This window comes from Scyliorhinus torazame, chromosome 3 (assembly GCF_047496885.1).
Source record: "Scyliorhinus torazame isolate Kashiwa2021f chromosome 3, sScyTor2.1, whole genome shotgun sequence".
In the NCBI taxonomy this organism is placed as follows: domain Eukaryota; kingdom Metazoa; phylum Chordata; class Chondrichthyes; order Carcharhiniformes; family Scyliorhinidae; genus Scyliorhinus; species Scyliorhinus torazame.
Window position 1 is genome coordinate 92,481,251 of NC_092709.1, and position 21,801 is coordinate 92,503,051.

The 21,801-nt window shown below is 46.5% G+C and overlaps 1 protein-coding gene across 4 annotated transcripts in view; it reads left to right on the forward strand.

Moving 5' to 3' along the window:
• The first annotated feature begins 522 nt into the window (after positions 1 to 522).
• Positions 523 to 21,801, forward strand: part of LOC140408575 (SH3 domain and tetratricopeptide repeat-containing protein 1) — a 124,440-nt gene continuing 103,161 nt past the window's right edge. The window contains exons 1-2 of one of the 4 annotated variants that reach the window (XM_072495963.1): positions 523 to 978; positions 21,498 to 21,587. In XM_072495963.1, the coding sequence (XP_072352064.1) occupies positions 783 to 978; positions 21,498 to 21,587 (286 nt within the window). In that variant the 5' untranslated portion in view covers positions 523 to 782. The remainder of the gene's footprint in view (positions 979 to 21,497; positions 21,588 to 21,801) is intronic. The other 3 variants (XM_072495964.1, XM_072495965.1, XM_072495966.1) reach the window with 3 other exon arrangements.

A 21,801-nucleotide genomic window follows, 5' to 3' on the forward strand; every position in this document is an offset into this window, starting at 1 on the left:
TGTTTCGCTTCAATTCTGCCAAGAAGCAAAAAGGTTCTGGCTTCCAAGTAGGATCCTGCGAAACTCTCTCATGCCCCCTTTTATGGCACTAGCTGCCATATTCTGGTTAGTGTTCAAAAGTCCCCAAACCTTTTAGTATGTTTGTGAATTAGTATATGAATGAACAGGTGAGTGTGTAGCTGTATAACTTGGTAGGTGGGTTAGGTAGGTGAATAGGATGCTAGATGGGTAGAGTGACAGCTGGGAGTGGCAGCTGGGTGGGTGTAGTTAAATGAGTTGTGGGTTGGGAGCTGGTCAGGCCAGGTCAGAGGTGTGGCTGGTGTCATGGGGGCCAGTCATATGAGGTTTGGGAAGTCATGGGAGGTGGGGTTCAGAATAATCGGAGAGTTTAAGACTTTTCTGTTGTTGGTCCCTCAATTTTGAATTATTTGTCACAATCCAAAACATGAAATTGGTTGAAGTAAAACTCTTAGAATGGTTTCACATTACGTTTATGCAAATTAGGAGGCGTGTCAGAATTACAAGAACTTTTTTTCCCTTGTGAAAAATCCCTTAATATGTCAGGGAGTGAGGGAGGTGTGCTTCAGTCTGATTACCTAGAGCTACCGGATTAAAAAACTGACTGGGATGTTCAACAGCGTGTGGCATATTTTCCAAGAATAATGACGATGAAACAGGTTGTTAAGCGACCGAACAACACTTGGGAAGAAGGAACATTCTGTGACAGCGCTGGCAAAACTTCATAGCAGAGCCAAGTTTGGCTTTTGAGCAGGTCTGTGGTTATGGAGGATGCAGAGTGGGGTGATGCTCCCACTGGGGAGGATTTCCTTTTGTACACCATCGAGGAGGAGCGGTCGAGCCTGATTTCTGAAGGCAATAGCCAGAAGGTGGGGGAGCCAGGAAGCGACCCTGACAACGAGTTCCTGGATGAGCCGGCAAAAGGAGTCAGTCACCCGGACATGGCACCGGACTCGAACGGTAATACATGGTTGTTTTCACAAATTGTCCATAAAAGACTGTTTATTAATTTATTTACTAGTGACTGCAATAAATGGGTTCTATTTTGTTTGAAGTTAAGGGCGACTTTGCTTATTTAAAAAAAAATTGAACTGCGTGGAATCCAATCCTTTTTTGAAAAAAAAACTCTTAACATGTTATGTTAGCATAATTAGAGTACAGTATGACGCAGGCCACAAATAACTGCAATTCGGTGTGTCCTTGATTTAAGCCATTGATGTAAATATATGCAATTGTGGGCCCATTTAAACCCTGCTGAACTCCACTTATTACTCCCCCGCCCCAGCACACATCAACAGCGTCCACCCTACCACCATTCACAAACTTTATAACCTGAATCTCCACACCCTGGTGTGTAACCAGTTACCTCCGATTTGGAACTTTTAAATACTTCCAAGAAGACATTTTATGAGGGTTTACAACAAGTGACTCTTGATTTGACTTGCTCAGAAGCAATGGGGGATTGGCCAAATACATCTTCCTCCTTCCCCGTTGATTGCTGTTAACTTTTCTAATTAATTTCATAATTTGACCTGGCATTGAAATAAGACCATTGGGATGTTGTTTTGTTTGTCTGTTCTGTCGCCTTTCTTTGAGTATGGCCATCCACGGGCCTGTTCCAATTTCCTGCCATTTTGTCCCAGTGTCCAATGACTCCCCAATGATAATTGGGAACTCTCAAATCTGTTTCCTATTCCCTATTCTCTTTCTCTGTGTCAGCATTGTAATTTTAGAAAACTAACACTGCTTAAGACTTTCGCCTCATTTATATCACCCTGGGCTTTTCAACAGTTCTTTCATTTTTGGAGTAATAAAATATTCAAGGCCTTGTGAGTATGTTGAGGAAGTGATTGTTCAGAATTTATATTATTCCATGCTCGCCCTAAGTTTTAAGTCTGTTTGCGTGTTTAAATCTTCCGACCTCTTTAATAGCCTTACTATTATGGTACACCTCTACTTGGTGAAATTTGCTTTTATTTGACAATGTTAATTGACACTTCCACCAGAAATTAGGAACATGGGAGTAGGGCATTTGGCCGATCGGGTCTGCTCTGCCATTCAATATGATCATGGCTGATCATCCACTTCAATGCCCTGTTCCCACACTCCCACTCTATCTCCAAATTCCTTTGTCATTGGTATTTAAAAGTCTGTCAGTTGTTGCTTTAAAAACACTTGATGGCTAAAATTCCACAACCACAGCAGAGAATTCTAAATGTTTGCAATCCTCCTGAGTAAAAACGGTTCTCCTCATCTCGATTTCCCTCATATATATTTTGAAATCATGTCTTCTGGTTCTATACTCCAACCAGGAGGAACATCTTGCCTGAATCTATCCTTTAAATATTTTGTAGGTTTCAATTCAATCACCTCTCATTCTTTGAAACTCTAGAGATACAGGCTAATTGCTAAAACAGACTCCTGAAACAACAGCTCTATCTGGAACTTGACCATGGCAGGAGGACTACATAAACCCTTGAGGGATGTCCTCAACGCACCCCTGAAGAGGCCAACTCATTGACGTCCCTTGCTTGTGACCGATCAAAATAGAGAAGGTTCATTCGAATAGGTACGGAGAGACTTTGTCAGGAACATTCAGAAGCAAAGACAAGTCATCGGAGAGAGTACACAAACCTCCAAACAACTCATCCAACTGACCTTCCAGGCACCACCTGTCCTGCATGTGGCAAAGTCTGCAGATCACACATTGGATTTGGCCACCTCCGGATCCACCAAACTGAAGTGGAAGCAAGTCCTACTCAATCAAGAGGAAAAAGATAAGATCTAGATGGGGAATGCACGTTGGCGAAGGGGGCTCAAATGAGTTTGTCTCCTCATTTACATATGTTGCATATGTTTTTAAGAGTGGATAAAGGATGCATATTATTTGTCATTAGCAAATAGGGTGAGTGGTGTACTTCTGACTGGAAATGTGTGCATACTTTCTGCAGCTAAAACGGCTCGCGTTGGAACTACATTGATAAGTCTGGCATCTGAAACAGAAAAAAATAATTAAGATTTTGTATGATAAAAGAATCATTTTAGCGCACCACTGCAAAATGTGGACCTGTGCTCAAAGGAAACATAGGTCAAAGGGAGCTTTTTAGTACAACACTATTGTTCTTAATGTCCAAACCTTTTTGCTCTCGGCATTTGCAAAATGTAACCCATCTTTGTTATTTGGGTACTGCAGGGCCTGATGTGTATTTTCTGATTTGATTTTGAGTCAACCCATAGCTTCCCTTTTGTTATTATGTCAATTAGTATAAACTTTGGAGTTCTGTCACTTCATGTACTCCATTCACAATGAGGATTGGCAAAAAAATCTTCTAATAGAAAAGATATGGCTGTGGGCATCATGCTGTTTATCAAGAAAGCAATGAAACGAGGAAAGACTATTATTACAGTAACCCTGTATTTGAATGGAGTATCTCCGAGGAAAGAGCTAGAGGACAATAAGGCTTGCAAACATTTTGAACAGGAGGATTTGGAGCAGTAATATTTGAAAATGAGGAAAAATAGGGGGAAACATTTGATCCCCTGATGCTGCTTGAAGTGGTGGCTCTGCATCAAGTACATTGATTCCCCAAGGGTGGGCAGCACTGTGTGGCTCACTTGGCATACTTCAATGAGCTATATAATACATTTTTCCCCGATAGTATGCTGTACTGCCTGTTCTACTTTTTACAAAGATACATGTGGGACCCATGTTTTTGATGCTTGTTCTTCTAATTACTATGTGACAAAACAGTGTCCTAACACTATCAGTGATTTATAGGGGATTGAATTTGGATTAAAGCACAGAGTGTGTTCACTCTGATCTATGTGACGGATGGAACTTGCTGATTTCTAACCCAGTTTGTTTCATTTATGTTTTGACACTTTTTTCCTCAACTTATCTTGAAGGTGTTGGCTTACTAGGATACAACATTGCGCTTTAATAGCTTGTCAAGGTCCAACATCAACTGTCAGAAGAAAAGCAGTTACGTGCAGACTTTTTTTTTCCGCCGTCAGGATAGTCTTCATGAAGAATTTCCACCCAAAACAGTAAACCCTTTTTCTCTGATGAACCTGCTGTTTGCAGCAATTTATTAATCTGAAATAGAAATAACCCTTTGTTCAATTTATTCAAATCACCTTCTGCAAGTAGTCATTCTTTGTGTGTGAACCTAGACAATGGTGACAAGCTACTTGACTGAAGGGGCATCCCAGATACATCCTAGCCTGGCATCTGCACATATGAGCAGGCGCAAATGGTTAGAATTCAGAAACAAGTGGGTTGGATTTTATTCCTTCAAGCAGGGGCATGGAGGACCAAAGTAGCTTCCTTGTTGTCACCCTGACAAAAGCCATCTAGCAAAGCACATCAAAATGGACATGTCTGTTTTTGGTACACAGATACCACAAATCTAAGACTTGGTATTTGCCCAATTTTAGCATCATTACTTATAAGGAAAATTGCAGCTATGCAGGAATGCAATTCTGCACTTTTAGTGCAAGAATCCCTATTCAGATGGAGGAGATTTTCTTTGTTATCAATGTTATCGTAAGCTATATCACCCCAACTTCTGTCATCAAGCTGTAGTATGCCAATGACGCCTGCGTGTGCACACTCAGCCAAACTATAAACCATCGCGCATTCATCAAGGCGTATGAGAGAAGGAGCCTCTGAGTTCTCTCCTAGCCCACCACTGCCCCCCCCCCCCCAATCGAGATCCACGGCAAGCCCCTGGATAACATGGACAATTTCCCATACCTCGTGAGCCTCCCCTCAGTGCGAGCAGACATCGATAATGAAATCCAACATCAACTCCAATGCGCCAGGCTAACCTTCAGATGCCTGAGGAACAGAATGTCCAAAGACCTCCAGTCCAGCACCAAGCTCAGAGTACCCAATTCATTTTTCCAATTAAGGAGCAATTTGGTGTGGGAGCAAAATCCAGGCAAACACTGGGAGACTGTGCAAACTCCACTTGGACAGAGACCCTGAGCTGGGATCAAACCTGGCACCTCGGCGCAGTGAGGCAGCAGTGCTAACCACCGTGCTGCCCCACCAAGCTCATGTTCTACAGAGCAGCCGTGGTGCTCACCAACTTGTACGCATCAGAAACATGGACCATGTACAGCAGACACCTCATAATAACCTGGAGAGATAACACCAGGTTTGTCTCCGCCAAATCCTACAAATCCACTGGCAGGATAGGTATACCAATGTGAGCATCCCCCGCCCCAAGCCAATATCCCCAGTAAGGAGGCACTGGTCACATTCAACCAGCTGCAATGGGTGGGCCATTTTGTCTGCATGATCAACACAAGACTTCCTAAACAAGCGCTCTACTCCAAGCTCCACAATGGCAAGCGATCACTAGGAGGGTAGAGGAACCGCTACGTGGACACTCGGTGTCCCCACTGACACATGGGAATTGCTTGCCTAGAACGTACAAACTGGAGAAGAAGCATCTGTGAAGGCACTGGCCACCTTGTGCATCACCACATGGAGGCCAAGCATAAGCAGCGGAAAGAGCGCGCAGAATCCAGAGCCACAAAATCCAGTGTGAGTCCCACCCACCCACCTCATCATTCACCACTTGCGGCAGAGTCCATGGCTCCAGGATTGGTCTACTCAGGCACAGCAGAACTCGCTCTCTTTGAGTGGAATGCATAGAAGAGTGCTGAAAGGGGCATTAAGTCCATCGAGTCTGCACCAACCCTCCAAAAGAGCACTCTATCCTCATAACCCTGTGCATTAATCAAGGCCACTCTACCAGGATCAAGTCATCCTTGACCTTGAGGCTTTGAGGGTACAGCTCCGATTGCTGCCCGAACCTGGACACTGCCCAGTTAAGGAGTAGTAAGATACAAAAAAAAATTGGGAATTTGAAAGTTGATTGTGCTCATTATGAACAATGAGGTGAATTTTCTAAATATCGGGGCGGGATTCTTCGAGCCTGTGCGCCAATATCACTATTGGCGCGGGGCAGAGAATGGGTGTTGACTCCAAAATCCGGTGCGATGCGCTCCTGCGATTCTCCGGTCCCTGGAGAATCGCCGCAAATCGCGCGCACGCTGTGTACGCAGCGCGGGTAGGGGCCATTGGCAAGTGGCCCCCACGGCGATTCTCCCATTTGAAAACTGGCCGAGCTTCCGACGGCATGGTTCCAACCACGTTTTGCCTGTCGGGAATGGCCAGTGGCACGGACTCCCGACCGGAAGTGCAGGGCCCCGTATTGGCAGCCAGAGCTCAAGGAGTACTCCGGGGCCCTGCTAGCCCCCTTCAGGTAGGAGAATCACTCTGGACTCTTCAGGAAAGACTCTCTTCAGGAAAGTCCGTCCAGAGAGAAATGCCCGTGCTTTGAGTGGGGACATAGCCCCATTATTGGAGAATCCTGCCCAAGGAATACTACACAACAAACCTGTCATTAGAAAAGTATAGTATGGGACAATTTTGTTAATGTGTGCTCTTGACAGAGATTCACTGAATTGAGGTCTTTCTTGCTTGGGTAAAGAAACTCCAAATGCTATCTGTTTATAACAGCCTATTACTGAGATTCCCACTGGTGCTAGGAGCGATCCCGATAGGCCATGGCACTTAGAAAATGTTTTGAAGAATCGGCTTTTACAGACCCTTCCATGGCACACCAGGGTCTATGCTGAAGCTGAGAGGGGTGAGACTAATCTCTCCCCTCACTTCCTGAGATCAGAGTGCTGTTTTTAATGAGTGCTCCAATCTCTCATAACTGCTGTAGTAGCCCCTGCAGATACACTTTTTAGGAAGCACTGAAGCACAAAAAAAGCAGACTCTTTTGTTTTAAAAACATCTAGGAAAGCACCTGTTCCCCTGGGTGAATGGATCCCTGTAGAGGGATTTAAAAAAAAATAAAAAAATCTGATGCTCCCCTTTTTGAACCTGCCTTGACCTGTCAATTATGAAGCAGGCAATGGAATGTGAAATTGCTTTCCAGCCATACACAGATTTCCATACTTTAAAGGGCAAATGAAATTGACTGTAAAAACCACTTTCAATGGTTTCCACTACTTTTTAAAGGGCTTACTTTGTAAAGGTACGAGAGATATTGTAGGCCTCGTCAAAAAGAAACAGGAGGCATTTGTCAGGGCTAAAAGGCTGGGAACAGACTAAGCCTGTGTGGAAAATAAGGAAAGTAGGAAGAAATTAAGCAAGGAGTCAGGAGGGCTAGAAGGGGTCACGAAAAGTCATTGGCAAATAGGGTTAAGGAAAATCCCAAGGTTTTTACACGTACATAAAAAGCAAGAGGGTAGCCAGGGAAAGGGTTGACTCACTGTAGGGTAGGCAAGGGAATCTTGTGTGGAGCCAGAGGAAATGGGCGAGGTACTAAATGAATACTTTGCATCAGTATTCACCAAAGAGAAGGAATTGGTGGATGTTGAGTCTGGAGAAGGGTGTTTAGATAGCCTGGGTCACATTGAGATCCAAAAAGACGAGGTGTTGGGTGTCTTGAAAATATTAAGGTAGATAAGTCCCCAGAATACTGAAGGAGGCTAGAGAGGAAATTGATGAGGCCTTGACAGAAATCTTTGGCTCCTCACTGTCTTCAGGTGATGCCCCGGAGGACTGGAGATAGCCAATGTTGTTCCTTTGTTTAAGAAGGGTAGCAAGGATAATCCAGGGAACTACAGGCCGGTGAGCCTTAAGTCAGTGGTAGGGAATTACTGGAGAGAATTCTTCGAGACAGGATCTACTCCCATTTAGAAGCAAATGGACGTATTAGTGAGAGGCAGCATGGTTTTGTGAAGGGGAGGTCGTGTCTCACTAACTTGATAGAGTTTTTCGAGGAGGTCACAAAGATGATTGATGCAGGTAGCGCAGTGGATGTTGTCTATATGGACTTCAGTAAGGCCTTTGACAAGGTCCCTCATGGTAGACTGGTACAAAAGGTGAAGTCACATGGGATCAGGGGTGAGCTGGCAAGGTGGATACAGAACTGGCTAGGTCATAGAAGGCAGAGAGTAGCAATGGAAGGGTGCTTTTCTAATTGGAGGGCTGTGACTAGTGGTCTTCCGCAGGGATCAATGCTGGGACCTTTGTTCGTAGTATATATAAATGATTTGGAGGAAAATGTAATTGGTCTGATTAGTAAGTTTGCAGGCGACACAAAGGTTGGTGGAATTGCGGATAGGGATGAGGACTGTCCGAGGATACAGCAGGATTTGGATCGTTTGGAGACTTTTGTGGAGAGATGGCAGATGGAGTTTAATCTGGACAAATGTGAGGTAATGCATTTTGGAAGGTCTAATGCAGGTAGGGAATATACAGTGAATGGTAGAACCCTCAAGAGTATTGAAAGTCCGTGAGATCTAGGTGTACAAGTCCACAGGTCACTGAAAGGGGCAACACAGGTGGAGAAGGTAGTCAAGAAGGCATACGGCATGCTTGCCTTCATTGGCCGGGGCATTGAGAAAAAGAATTGGCAAGTCATGTTGCAGCTGTATAGAATCTTAGTTAGGCAACGCTTGGAGTACAGTGTTCAATTCTGGTCGCCACACTACCAGAAGGATGTGGAGGCTTTAGAGAGGGTACAGAAGAGATTTACCAGGATGTTGCCTGGTATGGAGGGCATTAACTATGAGGAGCGGTTGAATAAATTTGGTTTGTTCTCATTGGAACGACGGAGGTTGAGGGGCGACCTGACAGAGGTCTACAAAATTATGAGGGGCATAGACAGAGTGGATAGTCAGAGGCTTTTCCCCAGTGTTGAGGGGTCAATTACTAGGGCGCATAGGTTTAAGGTGCGAGGGGCAAGGTTTAGAGTAGATGTACGAGGCAAGTTTTTTACGCAGAGGGTAGTGGTACCTGGAACTTGCTGCCGGAGGAGGTGGTGGAAGCAGGGACGATAGTGACATTTAAGGGGCATCTTGACACATACATGAATAGGATGGGAATAGAGGGATACGGACCCAGGAAGTGTAGAAGATTGTAGTTTAGTCGGGCAGCACGGGCTTGGAGGGCCGAAAGGCCTGTTCCTGTGCTGTACGTTTCTTTGTTCTTTGTTGTTTTAGGGTTACAGATGCAAATAATTTCACTTTGTTATGAAAAAACTTGACTTTATGCATACTGACTGACTTGTTTAATGGGTGTAAAGGCTGCAAACTGGGAGCGCAGCCAGACCTGAGCTCCTCCAGCCCAGCACAAGCCCATGGCCCCAACCTCCCATGAAGGCATCCCTCTGCACCCTGGCAGCAATTGTTGGGAGGGTACTTGTATCTTGTCTCCCCTCGGATTGCAAGTCGCCAGGTCCACGTTCCTCAATACTTGCACCAATTCACACCAGCGGGAACCGTGGCTTGGGGGTGGTGGAGCATACCAGCTGGCTAGTGAATGGTGCATCCTGCCGTCAATCACAAATAAAATAGCTCTAATGAGCTATGCGCATGATCCCACCGGGTCAGGGCAAGAAGCCTGGCTGGGTCGTTGAGGAACTCTCTATGACCGGCAAGGTGGCATGGAGACTCCTGACCGGTCTGCCGCTTGGTGTCGTACCCGATTTCAGTTTGACACGGGATTCTGTGGGCCTTCGCAAATCCCACTCCTAGCAGGCAGAGCCAGAGAATCCCAACCATTTTTTATGCCACGCTATTCTCGTGTTGGCAATTATTAGAATTTATTGGGTCCTAAATCCAAGTTGACCAAATAAAAAGCACTGCTGAAATCCTCTAATGTTTACCTTCTCGTTTCCCTCCCCCCACCTTTAATTTTCTCACACTCGCTCTCCAACTTCTTTCTCTTCTACCAATGACTGGTTGAGCAATAAGCATTCAGAATATTGTAAATTGGTGAAAGGGTTAAAGTGAAAGGGGGTGATTTAATTGTTGATGAATGATGTTTGAATTTGCTTCGTAAACAGGAAATTTTTGTTCTGTCGAAATAGAGTTCGTAACTCTGATTTCAAGTTAATCATCTGTATCCGTTGGGATAAGAAGCCGAAGTGCTCAGCATCTACGGAGGGATGTGTATCCTCTTCCTGTAGTCAGCAAATTCTGAAAATGTTGTTCTAACTGTTGGAAGTTGAATTCGTGCAGGTTTTGAACTTTGCCTTTTCCCAGAGTGACATGGCAGATAACCGTGAAGGAGAAGCAAACATTTGGTTTAGTCAATAATGGTTCAAAAGATCCAGAATTTTTGGTACTTTAATAACCTGAATCCAGGGCCTTAAAATCACTAGACAATTCTGGAATTAAACACCTGATAGAACACTGGTTCTTGAATGTTCAATCATCATGACTAGATTTGTTGACTTTCGTGTAAAACTATAGACTAGTCTGCTACCAGATTTTAAAACATAATCCGTGTAATGCGTTGTGTGCTACTTGGCTGAAGTTTTAACGGGAAATTTGTAATTCAATGGCAATGGTGTGCAAACTAGTTTTTCTTCTCCCCTCCCCCGCAACACAAGTTACATTTGATTTGAATTGTAAATTATAGTGAAGGGCTATGTAAAGAAAAACCTGATGGTTGACATTCCTGTCATTACTATGCTGCAATGCTAGTTATTCATGAAAATCCTCCAGGTCAACTACCCTTGACAGGTTTGAAAAAGCGCCTGCTCATTTGCATTATAAAAAGTAAGTAGTCAATAACTTTACTGTGTTAATGATTTTTTTAAAAAACATACAATTTAAAAAAAAAACTGAAATTGCTCTTGATTTTTTATAAAACCCAGTTTTATTTTTATTGAAATAATCTGATCTTTATTATTGTAGGCTCTTGTCACAAGTGGGCTTACTGCAATGAGGTCACTATGAAAATCCCCTGGCACTTAGAAAATGTTTTGAAGAATCTGCTTTCCCTGGCCTTTCCATGCCACACCAGGGTCTCTGCTGAAGCTGAGAGGGGCGAGACTAATCTCTCCCCTCACCTCTTGAGATCAGAGTGCCCTAAGTAAAGTTGCAAGTACATAATGAAGCCGAAAATCATAATTGACAATTTGAAATAAGAACATTAAAATTAAGAGTTGGAATAGGCTAATTGGCGCCTCGAGCCTGCTCCACTAATCAATAAGATAAAATGGAAAAAAAAGATCATGGCTGATCTTCAGCCTTAACTTTATCCCTCACGAACCCCATATCCCAGGGCAGCACGGTAACATAGTGGTTAGCACAGTTGCTTCACAGCTCCAGGGTCCCAGGTTTGATTCCCGGCTTGTGTGGAGTCTGCACGTGCTCCCCATGTCTGCGTCGGTTTCCCCCGGGTGCTCCGGTTCCTGCCACAGTCCAAAGATTTGCAGGTTAGGTGGACTGGCTATGTTAAATTGCCCTCCGTGTCCAAAAGAAAAATGGTTAGGTGGGATTACGGGGATAGGGTGGAGGTGTGGGTATAGGGTGGAGGTATGATTTAGGTAGGGTGCTCTTTCCAAGGGCCAGTGCAGATGTGGATCATCTGAATGGCCTCCTTCTGCACTGTAAATTCTATGATTCCTTTTGAGCTTGTTTTGTATATACTTAAAAACTGAGCACCAGTGCTCTCTGGGGGAGAAAAGATTTCAAAGGTTCATGAACCCTCTGAATGAAAGAATTTCTCATAATCTCAGTCATAAATGGCAGACCCCTTGTACTGAGACTGGGACCTCTAATCCGAGACTCCACTAGCACAGTGGGTAGCACTGTTGCTTCACCGCTCCAGAGTCCCAGGTTCGATTCCTGGCTTGGGTCACTGTCTGTATGGAGTCTGCAAATTCTCCCAGTGTCTGCGTGGGTTTCCTCCAGGTGCTCCGGTTTCACCCCACAAGTCCCGAATGATGTGCCATCAGGTGAATTGGATATTCTGAATTTACCCTTTGTGTACCCGAACAGGCGGCGGAATGTGGCGACTAGGGGCTTTTCACAGTAACTTCGTTGCAGTGTAAATGTAAGCCTACTTGTGACAATAAAGATTATTATTATAAACCGAGAACATCCTCCCTGTGCTTACCCTGTCAAGGCTCTTAACAATTTTGTGTTTCGATCAGATTGTCTCTGATTCTTCTGAACTCTTCGGAGTACAGGCCAAGGCCGGGATTCTGCAATACGGTGGCTAGTGTTGACGCCGGCGTAAGCACCGGAGTGTTTCACGTCGGCATCACCGGGCCACCTGGCCCAGCGAGTCTGTGGCCCACAGGGGGCCAGCACGGCGCCGGCGCCGATATGTGGCCGTGCACTACTTCCGTGCTGGGCCCGCACAACATGGCGGAGCCACATAGCGGGCCGGAGTGGCAGGAGACGGGTACCCCCCGCATCGCGCGCGCCCACCGATCGGTGGCCCCCGATTGCAGGCCTGGCCATCGTGGAGACCTCCCCGGAGTCAGATCCCTCCTGCCCCCCCCACCAGGATGGCCACTGCTGCCGCGGGTCCGAGCTCCCACCGGATGGAACCATGTTAGGACCACGCTGGCGGGAACTCGGCCGGTCGGCCGCGGAGAATCGCCTCGTTCAATGACGCCACGCCGATTGCGTGACTGGCGGCGATTCTCCGGTCGCCAGAGAATTGCGTCCCGCCGTCGGACCGGCGGCGCGGGCCATCAAAGTGTCAACTCCAATTTTCCGAGCCAGCGCGGGCTCAGAGAATCCCGGCACAGGTCTGTTAAATCTCTTCCCCATAGGACAATTCTCACATCTCAGAAATCAGAACATTTATTGCAATCTCTTTGAGGCAAGTATTTTTTCAAAATACTTTTATTCAAGGTATTTCAACAAAATATAAATGTGCAAAATATCAAAAGAACAGCAAAACATCACATCAACCCACCCAACAACTCCAATCCTGCTAACCCACATCCCGCCTTCCCCTTTTTAACTTCCCTTATCGCCCCCTCTCCTCGCTGACCCCTCAATCTTCATTGAAGAAATCGACAAATAGTTTCCACGTCCAAATGAAGCCTTCTACCAACTCCTGCAGAACAAACTTGATTTTCTCTATCCGCAGGAATTCTGCCAGATCTCTCACCCAAATCCCATGCCTTCAGCAGCTCCCAAGTCCCTCCAACATAACAAAAATCCATCTCCGGGTTATCGGGGAAGCAAAGGCCAATACATCGGCCCCTCTGTTTCCCCACCCCCCTGTATTCCTGGGTCTTCCGACACCCCAAATATGGCCATCACTGAAGCAGTACCATCCTTGCCCCCAGAACCTCGGACATAACATCCGCGAACCCCTCTGTCCTGGACATGCCCAAAACATGTGGCCATGATTCGCGCATTCCCCCCCCCCCCGGCGCACTGCCCACACCTGAAGAAACCTTCTCCTCGTCACCGTTATGTGGGCCCTATTCTCTCATCTTAAATTGGATGAGGCTTAATCTCGAACACAAAGAGGACGCATTAACCCTCCGCAAAGCCACAGCCAATGACACAGCTCCTTCCCCAAATCCTCCTCCAACTTGCGCTTAACATCCTCCACCCGGGTGCTCTCCCACTCCATCAATTTCTTGTAAATATCCAAAACCTTTCCTGTATTTAGTCCTCCAGCAGAAGCTTATCTTACAGCGCCGGAGGTGGCAACCCCTGGAAGGACGGCACCTCTCTCCTCTCAAAATCCCGAACCAGCAGGCCCCTGAACCCATTGCCCTTGAGCAACTCCAGCCTTGCAAATTTGCCCCCTATTAACCAGTCCCTGAAGTATTCCATCCCCACCTGCCGCCACCCCCGGTACCTCTCATCCAGTCTCGCCAGCACAAACCTATGGTAATCGCAAACAGGCGGCCACAATGACATGCCCTCCAGCCCCGAGTGCTGCCTGCACTGCCCCCACACCCTCGGAGCCAGCACCACCAGAGGACTAACCGAATACCTGGCAGGTCAGAACGACAAGAGGCACCACCAAAGCCCTCGGGCACGTCCTCCTACACAATGCCGCCTCCACACGTGCACAAACCGACCTCTTCCACAGCCCATTCCCTCACCATCGCAATATTTACAGCACAATAATAATATATCAAATTCGGCAGGGCCATCCCCCCCCCCTTCCACCCCGCTCCAGAAAAGCCCGCTGCACCCATGGGGCCTTCCCCACCCACATGACACCCGAGGTCAACCCATTGACTTTTCTGAAAAACGACTTGGGGGCAAAGATGGGGAGGTTCTGAAAAACAAACAGAAACCTCGGTAGCACCTTTTATTTTAACTGTCTGCACCTACCCTGACAATGGCAAAACATTCCCCTGCCCCCACCCCATTCATTTCATTTTCACCTGCCTTCATCCCCTCCACCAATCGAGCAAGCTCTTCCCCACCACCCTGAACGGCAGCTTCCCTAACCTCCTTTCCTGTCCCCTAGTATTGATCGGGAACACCTCACTCTTTGCCATATTCAAATTATACCCCCAAATTCCCTCAAAAACCCTACCCCCCCCCCCCTGCTCAATCCCTTGACGTTCTGAGTGCCATTGCCAGTGGCTCTATTGCCAAAGCAATGGGGAGATCATGCGCTCCTGCCTCGTCCCCGTCTTCTCCCCCCCCCCCCCCTTCCCCAATCAACCCCGGCACACAGTCCTCAATTCACAACGTAAGTACCTTCGGCAGTAACTTCGCATCTACATTCAACAGGGACATCAGGTGGTATGACCCACACTGCTCTGGATCCTTATCCTTTTTAAGAATCAGGGCGATAGTAACCTGCGACAAAGTAGAGGGGAGTTTCCCCCTCTCCCTGGCCTCATTATACGCCCTCACCAGCAGTGGCCCCAGCTCCGCTCCAAACTTCTTATAAAACTTTACTGGGAACCAGACCAGACACCGGCTTTCCCTGCCTGCATCGCCCACATGTCATCCAACACATCCAGGAACCGCCTCAACCCCTCCTTCCCCTCAGGGACTTATAAAAGGCCTCAAATGCCCCATTCACCCTCTCTGGATCCATCACCATCTTGCCTCACTCGTCCCTCACTCTCTAATAATCTCCCTAACCAGTGCCTGCTTCCTCAACTGATAGGCCAACATCCTACCTCCCTTCTCCCCGTATTGATACACTGCCCCTCTGCAACTGCCCCACCACCTGCCCCATTGACACTAAGCCAAACTTCTTCTGCAACCTCTGCCTCTCCTTCCAGAACCACTCTTCCTGCGCCACTGAGTGCTCCTATTCAACCTCAAGATCTCCTCAACCAACCTTGCCCTATCGTCCCCACTTCACCTCTCAGTGTGAGCCTGAATCAAAATAAACTCCCACTTACTACTGAGTGCCTCCCACAGCCTGGCGGCTGTGACCTCCCCCACATCATTCACCTCCACATAACCCCGAATGGCAGCCTTCACCCGCTCTCACAGCCCCACGTTTAACCATCAATGTGGTCTCTCTCTCTCTCTCTCTCTCTCTCTCTCTCTCTCTTTCCCCCCCCCCCCCCCCGCCTGCATAAATCAATCCGAGAATACATGCCGTGCACATGGGAGAATTCTCTTTCCCTCCCTCCCCCCGGCTGCATAATCAGCTGAATGTGTGCCCCCCCCCCCCCCCCCGGCAATGGGAATTCCTGGCATTGAGCTACAGTAATGTCGCCTAAGCTGTCAAACACATTAAATAATTTTCACAGGCAGCAGACCAGGAAATGAGAAGCATTCATCTTTTTTTTCTCAAACTTTTACACCGAGCAAAATAAAAATGGGGACATTTACATGGAACAATGATAGAAGCTGAAATATATTGAGAGAACTTAATTGTGTTATAAAAAAAAAGGTATTCTTACATGGGAGATGGGCCTCGCTGGCTAGGCCAGCATTTTTATTATTCATCCCGAACTACTCACCAGAAGATGGTGGTGAGTTGCCTTCTTGAACTGCTGCAGCCCATGTGATGTAGGTACACCCACAGTGCTGTTAGGGAGGAAGTTCCAAGATTTGCACGAAGCAACAGTGAAGGAATGTTGTTATATTTCCAAGTCAGGATGGTGAGTTGCCTGGAGGGGAACTTCCAGGTGGTGGTGTTCCCATGTTTTGGCTGTTTTTGTCCTTTGTAGGTGGTAGAGGTTGTGTGTTTGGAAGGTACTGTCTAAGGAGCCTTGGTGAGTTCCTACAGTGCATCTTGTACATCACACACTGCTACCACTGTGTGCCAGTGGTGGAGTGAGTGGATGTTAAAGGTAGTGGATGTGGTGCCAATCAAGCAAGCTGCTTTGTCCTAGATGGTGTTGAGCTCCTAGTGTGGTTGGAACTGCACTCATCCAGGCAAGTGAAGAATTTTCTATCACACTCTCACTCCTAATTTGTGCTTTGGAGATTGTGGGCAGGCTTTGGGGAATCAGAAGGTGAGTTACTCTTGTGATGAATGTAAAAAATTGTATATTTGTGGCAGTAATGTTATTTTTTAAAAAAGCCCTGGTCTAAAATACATAAAGGCAGTGGGCTGGATTCTTCGACCGTGCCCACCTCAAATTGCCATGGGTGGGACGTGGACTATGTAAAGGTCCATTACCTTGGGCGTGAATTTCCAGCCACCGGTCAGGCACAGATGGAGAATCCGCCCAGTGTGTCCACGGAAGTTGTAACTAAAGGGTTGTGAAATGTGAGATAACCATGGTTTCTAACCGTCTACCTGTTAACATATAGTGACTGAGATATTATTTTGCTTGCTGGAGATTCCCTGGAGCATGGGTAATTTGAAGGATTGTGTTTAGTCCTAGGTATGAAGGTCATGGGACATATTAGTGGGATATAGATGATGTAAATAATGTGAGGTGTCGGGTCTATCTGTAGTTTACAGTTTTGCCAAATATTGTAAACGTTGGACTGCAGTTTGCCGTAGAATTTGAGTCTGACAAGACCGAAGGATTTGGTAGGTTGTTTCTGAAAGTGTCTCTCTCCAAACGCCTGCGCAGATAAGCAAGTAAACCTGTTTTGTTAACTTTATTTATAAGTGACATTTGAACTGTATTGGGTTGCTTGGTTGGACTGTATTTACAGTAAAGGTGGTGGGCATAAAATTTTTCATTTTATTTCAGAACTATTTAACTGTTAATTATAAAGCTATTTACTTGAGAGTGCTTAATTCTGTGTTTAAATTAAAGTTTGTTTCAGCATAAAAGATATCTATTGGTCAGAGTCATCCCTCTTGGGGTGAAGTATCCTTTCCTCACAGTTTTGCAAATTGTTAGGGTTTCTCTTACGATATCCTAACAAACGTTGGGGGTCTGGACTGGTATCCTAACACCCTCCACAGAATTACCAACCTCTGATTGGCTCTTGTAGCCACAGTATTTATATGACTGGTCCTGTTTAATTTCTGGTCAGTGATAACCTACAGAATGTTGATGGTGTGTGATTCCACAATGGTAATCCCAGTGAATGTCCAGAGGAGAGGTTTGATTCTTTCTTGTTGAAGATGGCCATTGCTTGGCACTTGTGTGGTGTGAATGTTCTGTGCCATTTATCAGTCCAAGTGTGAATGTTGCCCAGGTCTTGCTACATCTGGGCATGGACTCCTATCCGAGGAGTCATGAATGGTGATGAGCATTGTGCAATCATCAGTGAAAATCCCCACTTCAGACCTTTTGACAGAGGGGAAGGTCATTGATGAAGAAAGGCAGCCAGCATAATTAACGACCCCACGCACCCCGGACATACTCTCTTCCGTCAGGAAAAATATACCAAAGTTTGAGGTCACGTACCAACCGACTCAAGAACAGCTTCTTCCCTACTGCCATCAGACTTTTGAATGGACCTACCTCGTATTAAGTTGATCTTTTCTCCACACCTTGCTATAACTGTAACATTACATTCTGCAGTCTCCTTCCTTCCCTATGTAAGGTATGCATTGTTTGTACAGCATGCAAGAAACAATACTTTTCACTGTATACCAATATATGTGACAATAATAAATCAAATCAAAGATGATTGAACCTCTTACACAACCTTGAGGAACTCCTGCATTGATGTGCTCTGACTGAGTTGATTCACCTCCAACAACCACAACCATGTTCCTACATGCCAGGTATGACTCCAACCAATGAAGAGTTTTACCCCTGATTCCCATTGACTCCAGTTTTGCTCGGCCTACTTGATGCCACGCCCGGTCAAATGCTGCCTTGATGTCAAGGACGATCACTCTCTCCTGACTGAGTTGAGCTCTTCTGCCCATGTTTGGACTAAAGCTGCAGTGAGGTCAGGAGCTGAGTGGCACTGGCAGAACCCAAACTGAGCATCAGTGAGCAGGTTAATGCTGAGGCAGTGCCACTTGATCACATTGTCTATGACCCCTTCCATCACCTTTTTACTGATGATCAAGAGTAGACTGATGGGGCAGTAATTGGCCAGGTTGGATTTGTGCTGTATTTTGTGGACCGAACATACCTCGGCACTTTTTTCACATTGCTAGGTAGATGCCAGTGTTGTAGTTCTACTGGAATAGCTGGGTTAATGGCGCATCTACTTCTGGCCTATGGCCAGAATGTTGCCAGGACCCACAGCCATTTCTTAATATTCAGTGAAGTGAATCAAACTGACTGAAGACCGGTATCTGTGATGCTATCTCCGGAGGAGAACCAAGATGGATCATCCATTCTGACACTTCTGGCTGAAGATTGTGACAAATGCTTCAACTTTTTCTTTTACACAGATGTGTTGGGCTCCCCCATCGTTGAGAATAGGAGAGCCTCCTGCTCCAGTCACTTGTTCAATTGTCCAGCACCATTGGTGACTGCATGTGGCAGAACTGCAGAGTTTAGTTCTGATCTGTTAGTTATGGGATTACTTGGCTCTGTCTATCACATGCTGCTTCCACCTTTGGCCTGCTGTGCTGCAGCTTCACCACACTGACACCGCGTTTTTAAGTATGCATGCTTCTGGCATGCCCGCCTACATTTTTCATTTGAAGCAGGGTTGATCCCCAGTTTGATAGTAAATGGTAGGGTTGGGTTATGCCAGGTCATACGGTTGTATCCAATTCTGCTGTTGCTGTTGGCCCACATGCCTCACGAATGTCCAGATCTGTTCAAAACCTATCCCACTTAGCATAATGGTAGGGCCACAGAACACGATGGAGGCTCTCCTCAACGTGAAGACGGGACGTCTCCACAAGGATTGTATAGTGGTCATTCCTACTAATACTGTCATATAAGATGCATCTGTGATAAGTAGATTGGTGAGGGCGAGTTGAATTAGGGTTTTTCCTCCCTCTTGTTGCTTCTCTGACTGACTCACCGAGCAGGTCCAGCAGCTATGCCATTAGCACTCCTTCTTTAAGACTTCATGGGATCCAGAATCAATGTTGAGAGCTCCCTGGGCAATTCCCTCCTGACTATATACCACTGTGCCACCACCTCTATTAGTGACAGTGGTGTCCTCGACATAGTCATACTCATAGAATCATATTAATCAGTCTGTTACTTGACTAGTCTATGGGACAGCTCTCCCAGTGTTGGTACACGCTTAGATGTCAGTAAGGAGGAGACTTTGGAGGATCATAGATATATGGACAATAGAAGCAGGAGGAGGCCATTCGGCCCTTCGAGCCTGCTCCTCCATGCTGGTCATAATGTTGAATGCGCCCCCCCCCCCCCCCCCCCTAATAAGTATTAATCTTCTCAAATAGTCATGAATCATAATGGTGACAAAAAAATTTAATATCATTCCATCCTCTTTAAGGACCAGATCAGTAGCAGTTGTTACTCAGATCTCTGTTTTTAAAAAAAAATATTAAATTGCATTGGACAAGTCAAAACTTTGTAGGGACTTTCTACAATGTGAGAGTGGAAAAGGGATAGTGCCCACCGAGTCAATTAATTTCACATTGTTGGCCCTTGGTGGGGGTCTGTAAGTAAGCAGTGACTAACAGATACCAACTTTGTTACAATCCCCTGATAGACCAGCAACCGTGAACACCAATAATCTGATAACAAGATCTTGGGCGGGATTCTCCGACTCCCCGTTGGGGGGCGGCGTGAATCCCGCCCCTGCCAGCCGTCAAATTCTCCGGCACCGAAACTTGAGCGGGGCGGGAGTAGCGCCGCACTGGTCGGCGCGACTGTTTCTCCCCCCCCCCCCCCCTGGTGATTCTCCGGCCGGCGATGGGCCGAAGCCCTGCTGTTGTCATGCCAGTCCCGCCGGCGTGAATCAAACAACCTACCTTGCCAGCGGGACTCGTGGCGCGGGCGGGGTCCTGGGGGGGTGCGGGGCGATCTGGCCCTGGGGGGTGCCGCCACAGTGGCCTGGCCCGCGATCGGGGCCCACCGATCCGCGGGTGGGCCTGTGCCGTGGGGGCACTCTTTTCCTTCCGCCTCGGTCATTGCCTCCGCGATGGCCGATGCGGAAGTGTCACCCCCACCCCTGCGCATGCGCAGGGTTGACGTCAGCTGCCGCTGACGCTCCCGCACATGCGCGGACTTCCGCCGATGGGCGCAGTCCCTTCGGCCCCGGCTGGCGTGGCGCCAAAGGCATTTCCCTCCGGCCGACGGTGCGCCAACCACTCCGGCGCGGGCCTAGCCCCTCAAGGTGAGGGCTTGGCCCCTAAAGGTGTAGAGAAATCCGCACCTTTGAGGCAGGCCCGACGCCGGTCTGGTTCCCGCCACTCCAACCCGATGGGACCCCCCACCCCGCCTTGTAGGGGAGAATCCCAGCCCTAATGTTTTAAGACTTTTACTTTAACAAACAAATTCAAATCAACATTGCTTCCGCATTACTTAACAGGCAATGAATGCATTAAACTACAGAAAAGTTATTCCCTATTAAGTTCTGAGCACAACCAAAAACGTCATGCTATGTTTATACATTACACAACATTCTTCACAGAAATGTAGACTTGTGTCTAAGGACCTAAGTACTTCTTGGCTTTAATAGGATCACTTCTCCCTGCCCCAGCAGGGTGAATCTTAGTGTCCTTTTACACAAAGCCCCTTCAATCAATCTTCTAAGCATAATCAAATGATTTCCAATAATCGGGCACCCTCTGATCTTTAAATCTCCATATACCTTTTTCTTCCAACTAGGAATCCGTTCGTACTTGATAATTAACCAAGAAATAGTCCCTTTTCTTCTGTGTGACACAGAAGCACCTGCTGTGGGTCGTCTTCCCAATTCTATCTGTCTAACTGACTGAGAGTCTGTGAGTCAGTTTGCCGTAGAACAACCTGCCTCCTCCTTTGTACCCTAGTGTTCAAACATGCACTTTACTTTCAGTGAGTTTTGATGAGTTTCTGTCTCCATAACAAGTTTCATCTATGAAGAGAGGCTGGTTAGGATGGGGTTGGTTTCCTTGGAGCACAGAAGGCTGAAGGAGGGAATGATTGAGGTATACACAATTTTAAGGCATATAGATGGTCAATGGGAAGAAACCTTTCCTCTTAATCGGTGGTAAATAACCAGAGGGCATAGATTTAAGCTTAGGGGCAGGAGATTTAGAGGGGATTTGAGGAAATAACTTCAGGATTTCCACACTAACCTGCATTTGAACTTAATCCTGAAGTTGCAGTCAGATTCAGTGGGGAAATGACGGTGAACCGCTATTGCGTTGAGAATGATATTCTTTCTAATTCAATGCATTCTAGCACAGGGTACATTGGAAGAAAACAAAGCATCTTTTTTGCTTCCAGAAGAGCCATCACATGATTCTACCAGCGTGGGAAATTGGGAAACAGGTGAGGATGATCCACAACGTATATAGCAGCAACTACATAATTCACTGAGATTGGCACTTAATTTTCCTACTGAGCTACTTGGTGATGAATGAGAAAATGCATTCTCAAAAGCTAGTAGTAATGACAGGAAGTAATTAGTAGGAACTGACTATGCAGATAACAATTCCTAATGTGCAATGGCTAGTAATGTCAATACAAACTATTTGTTTATATA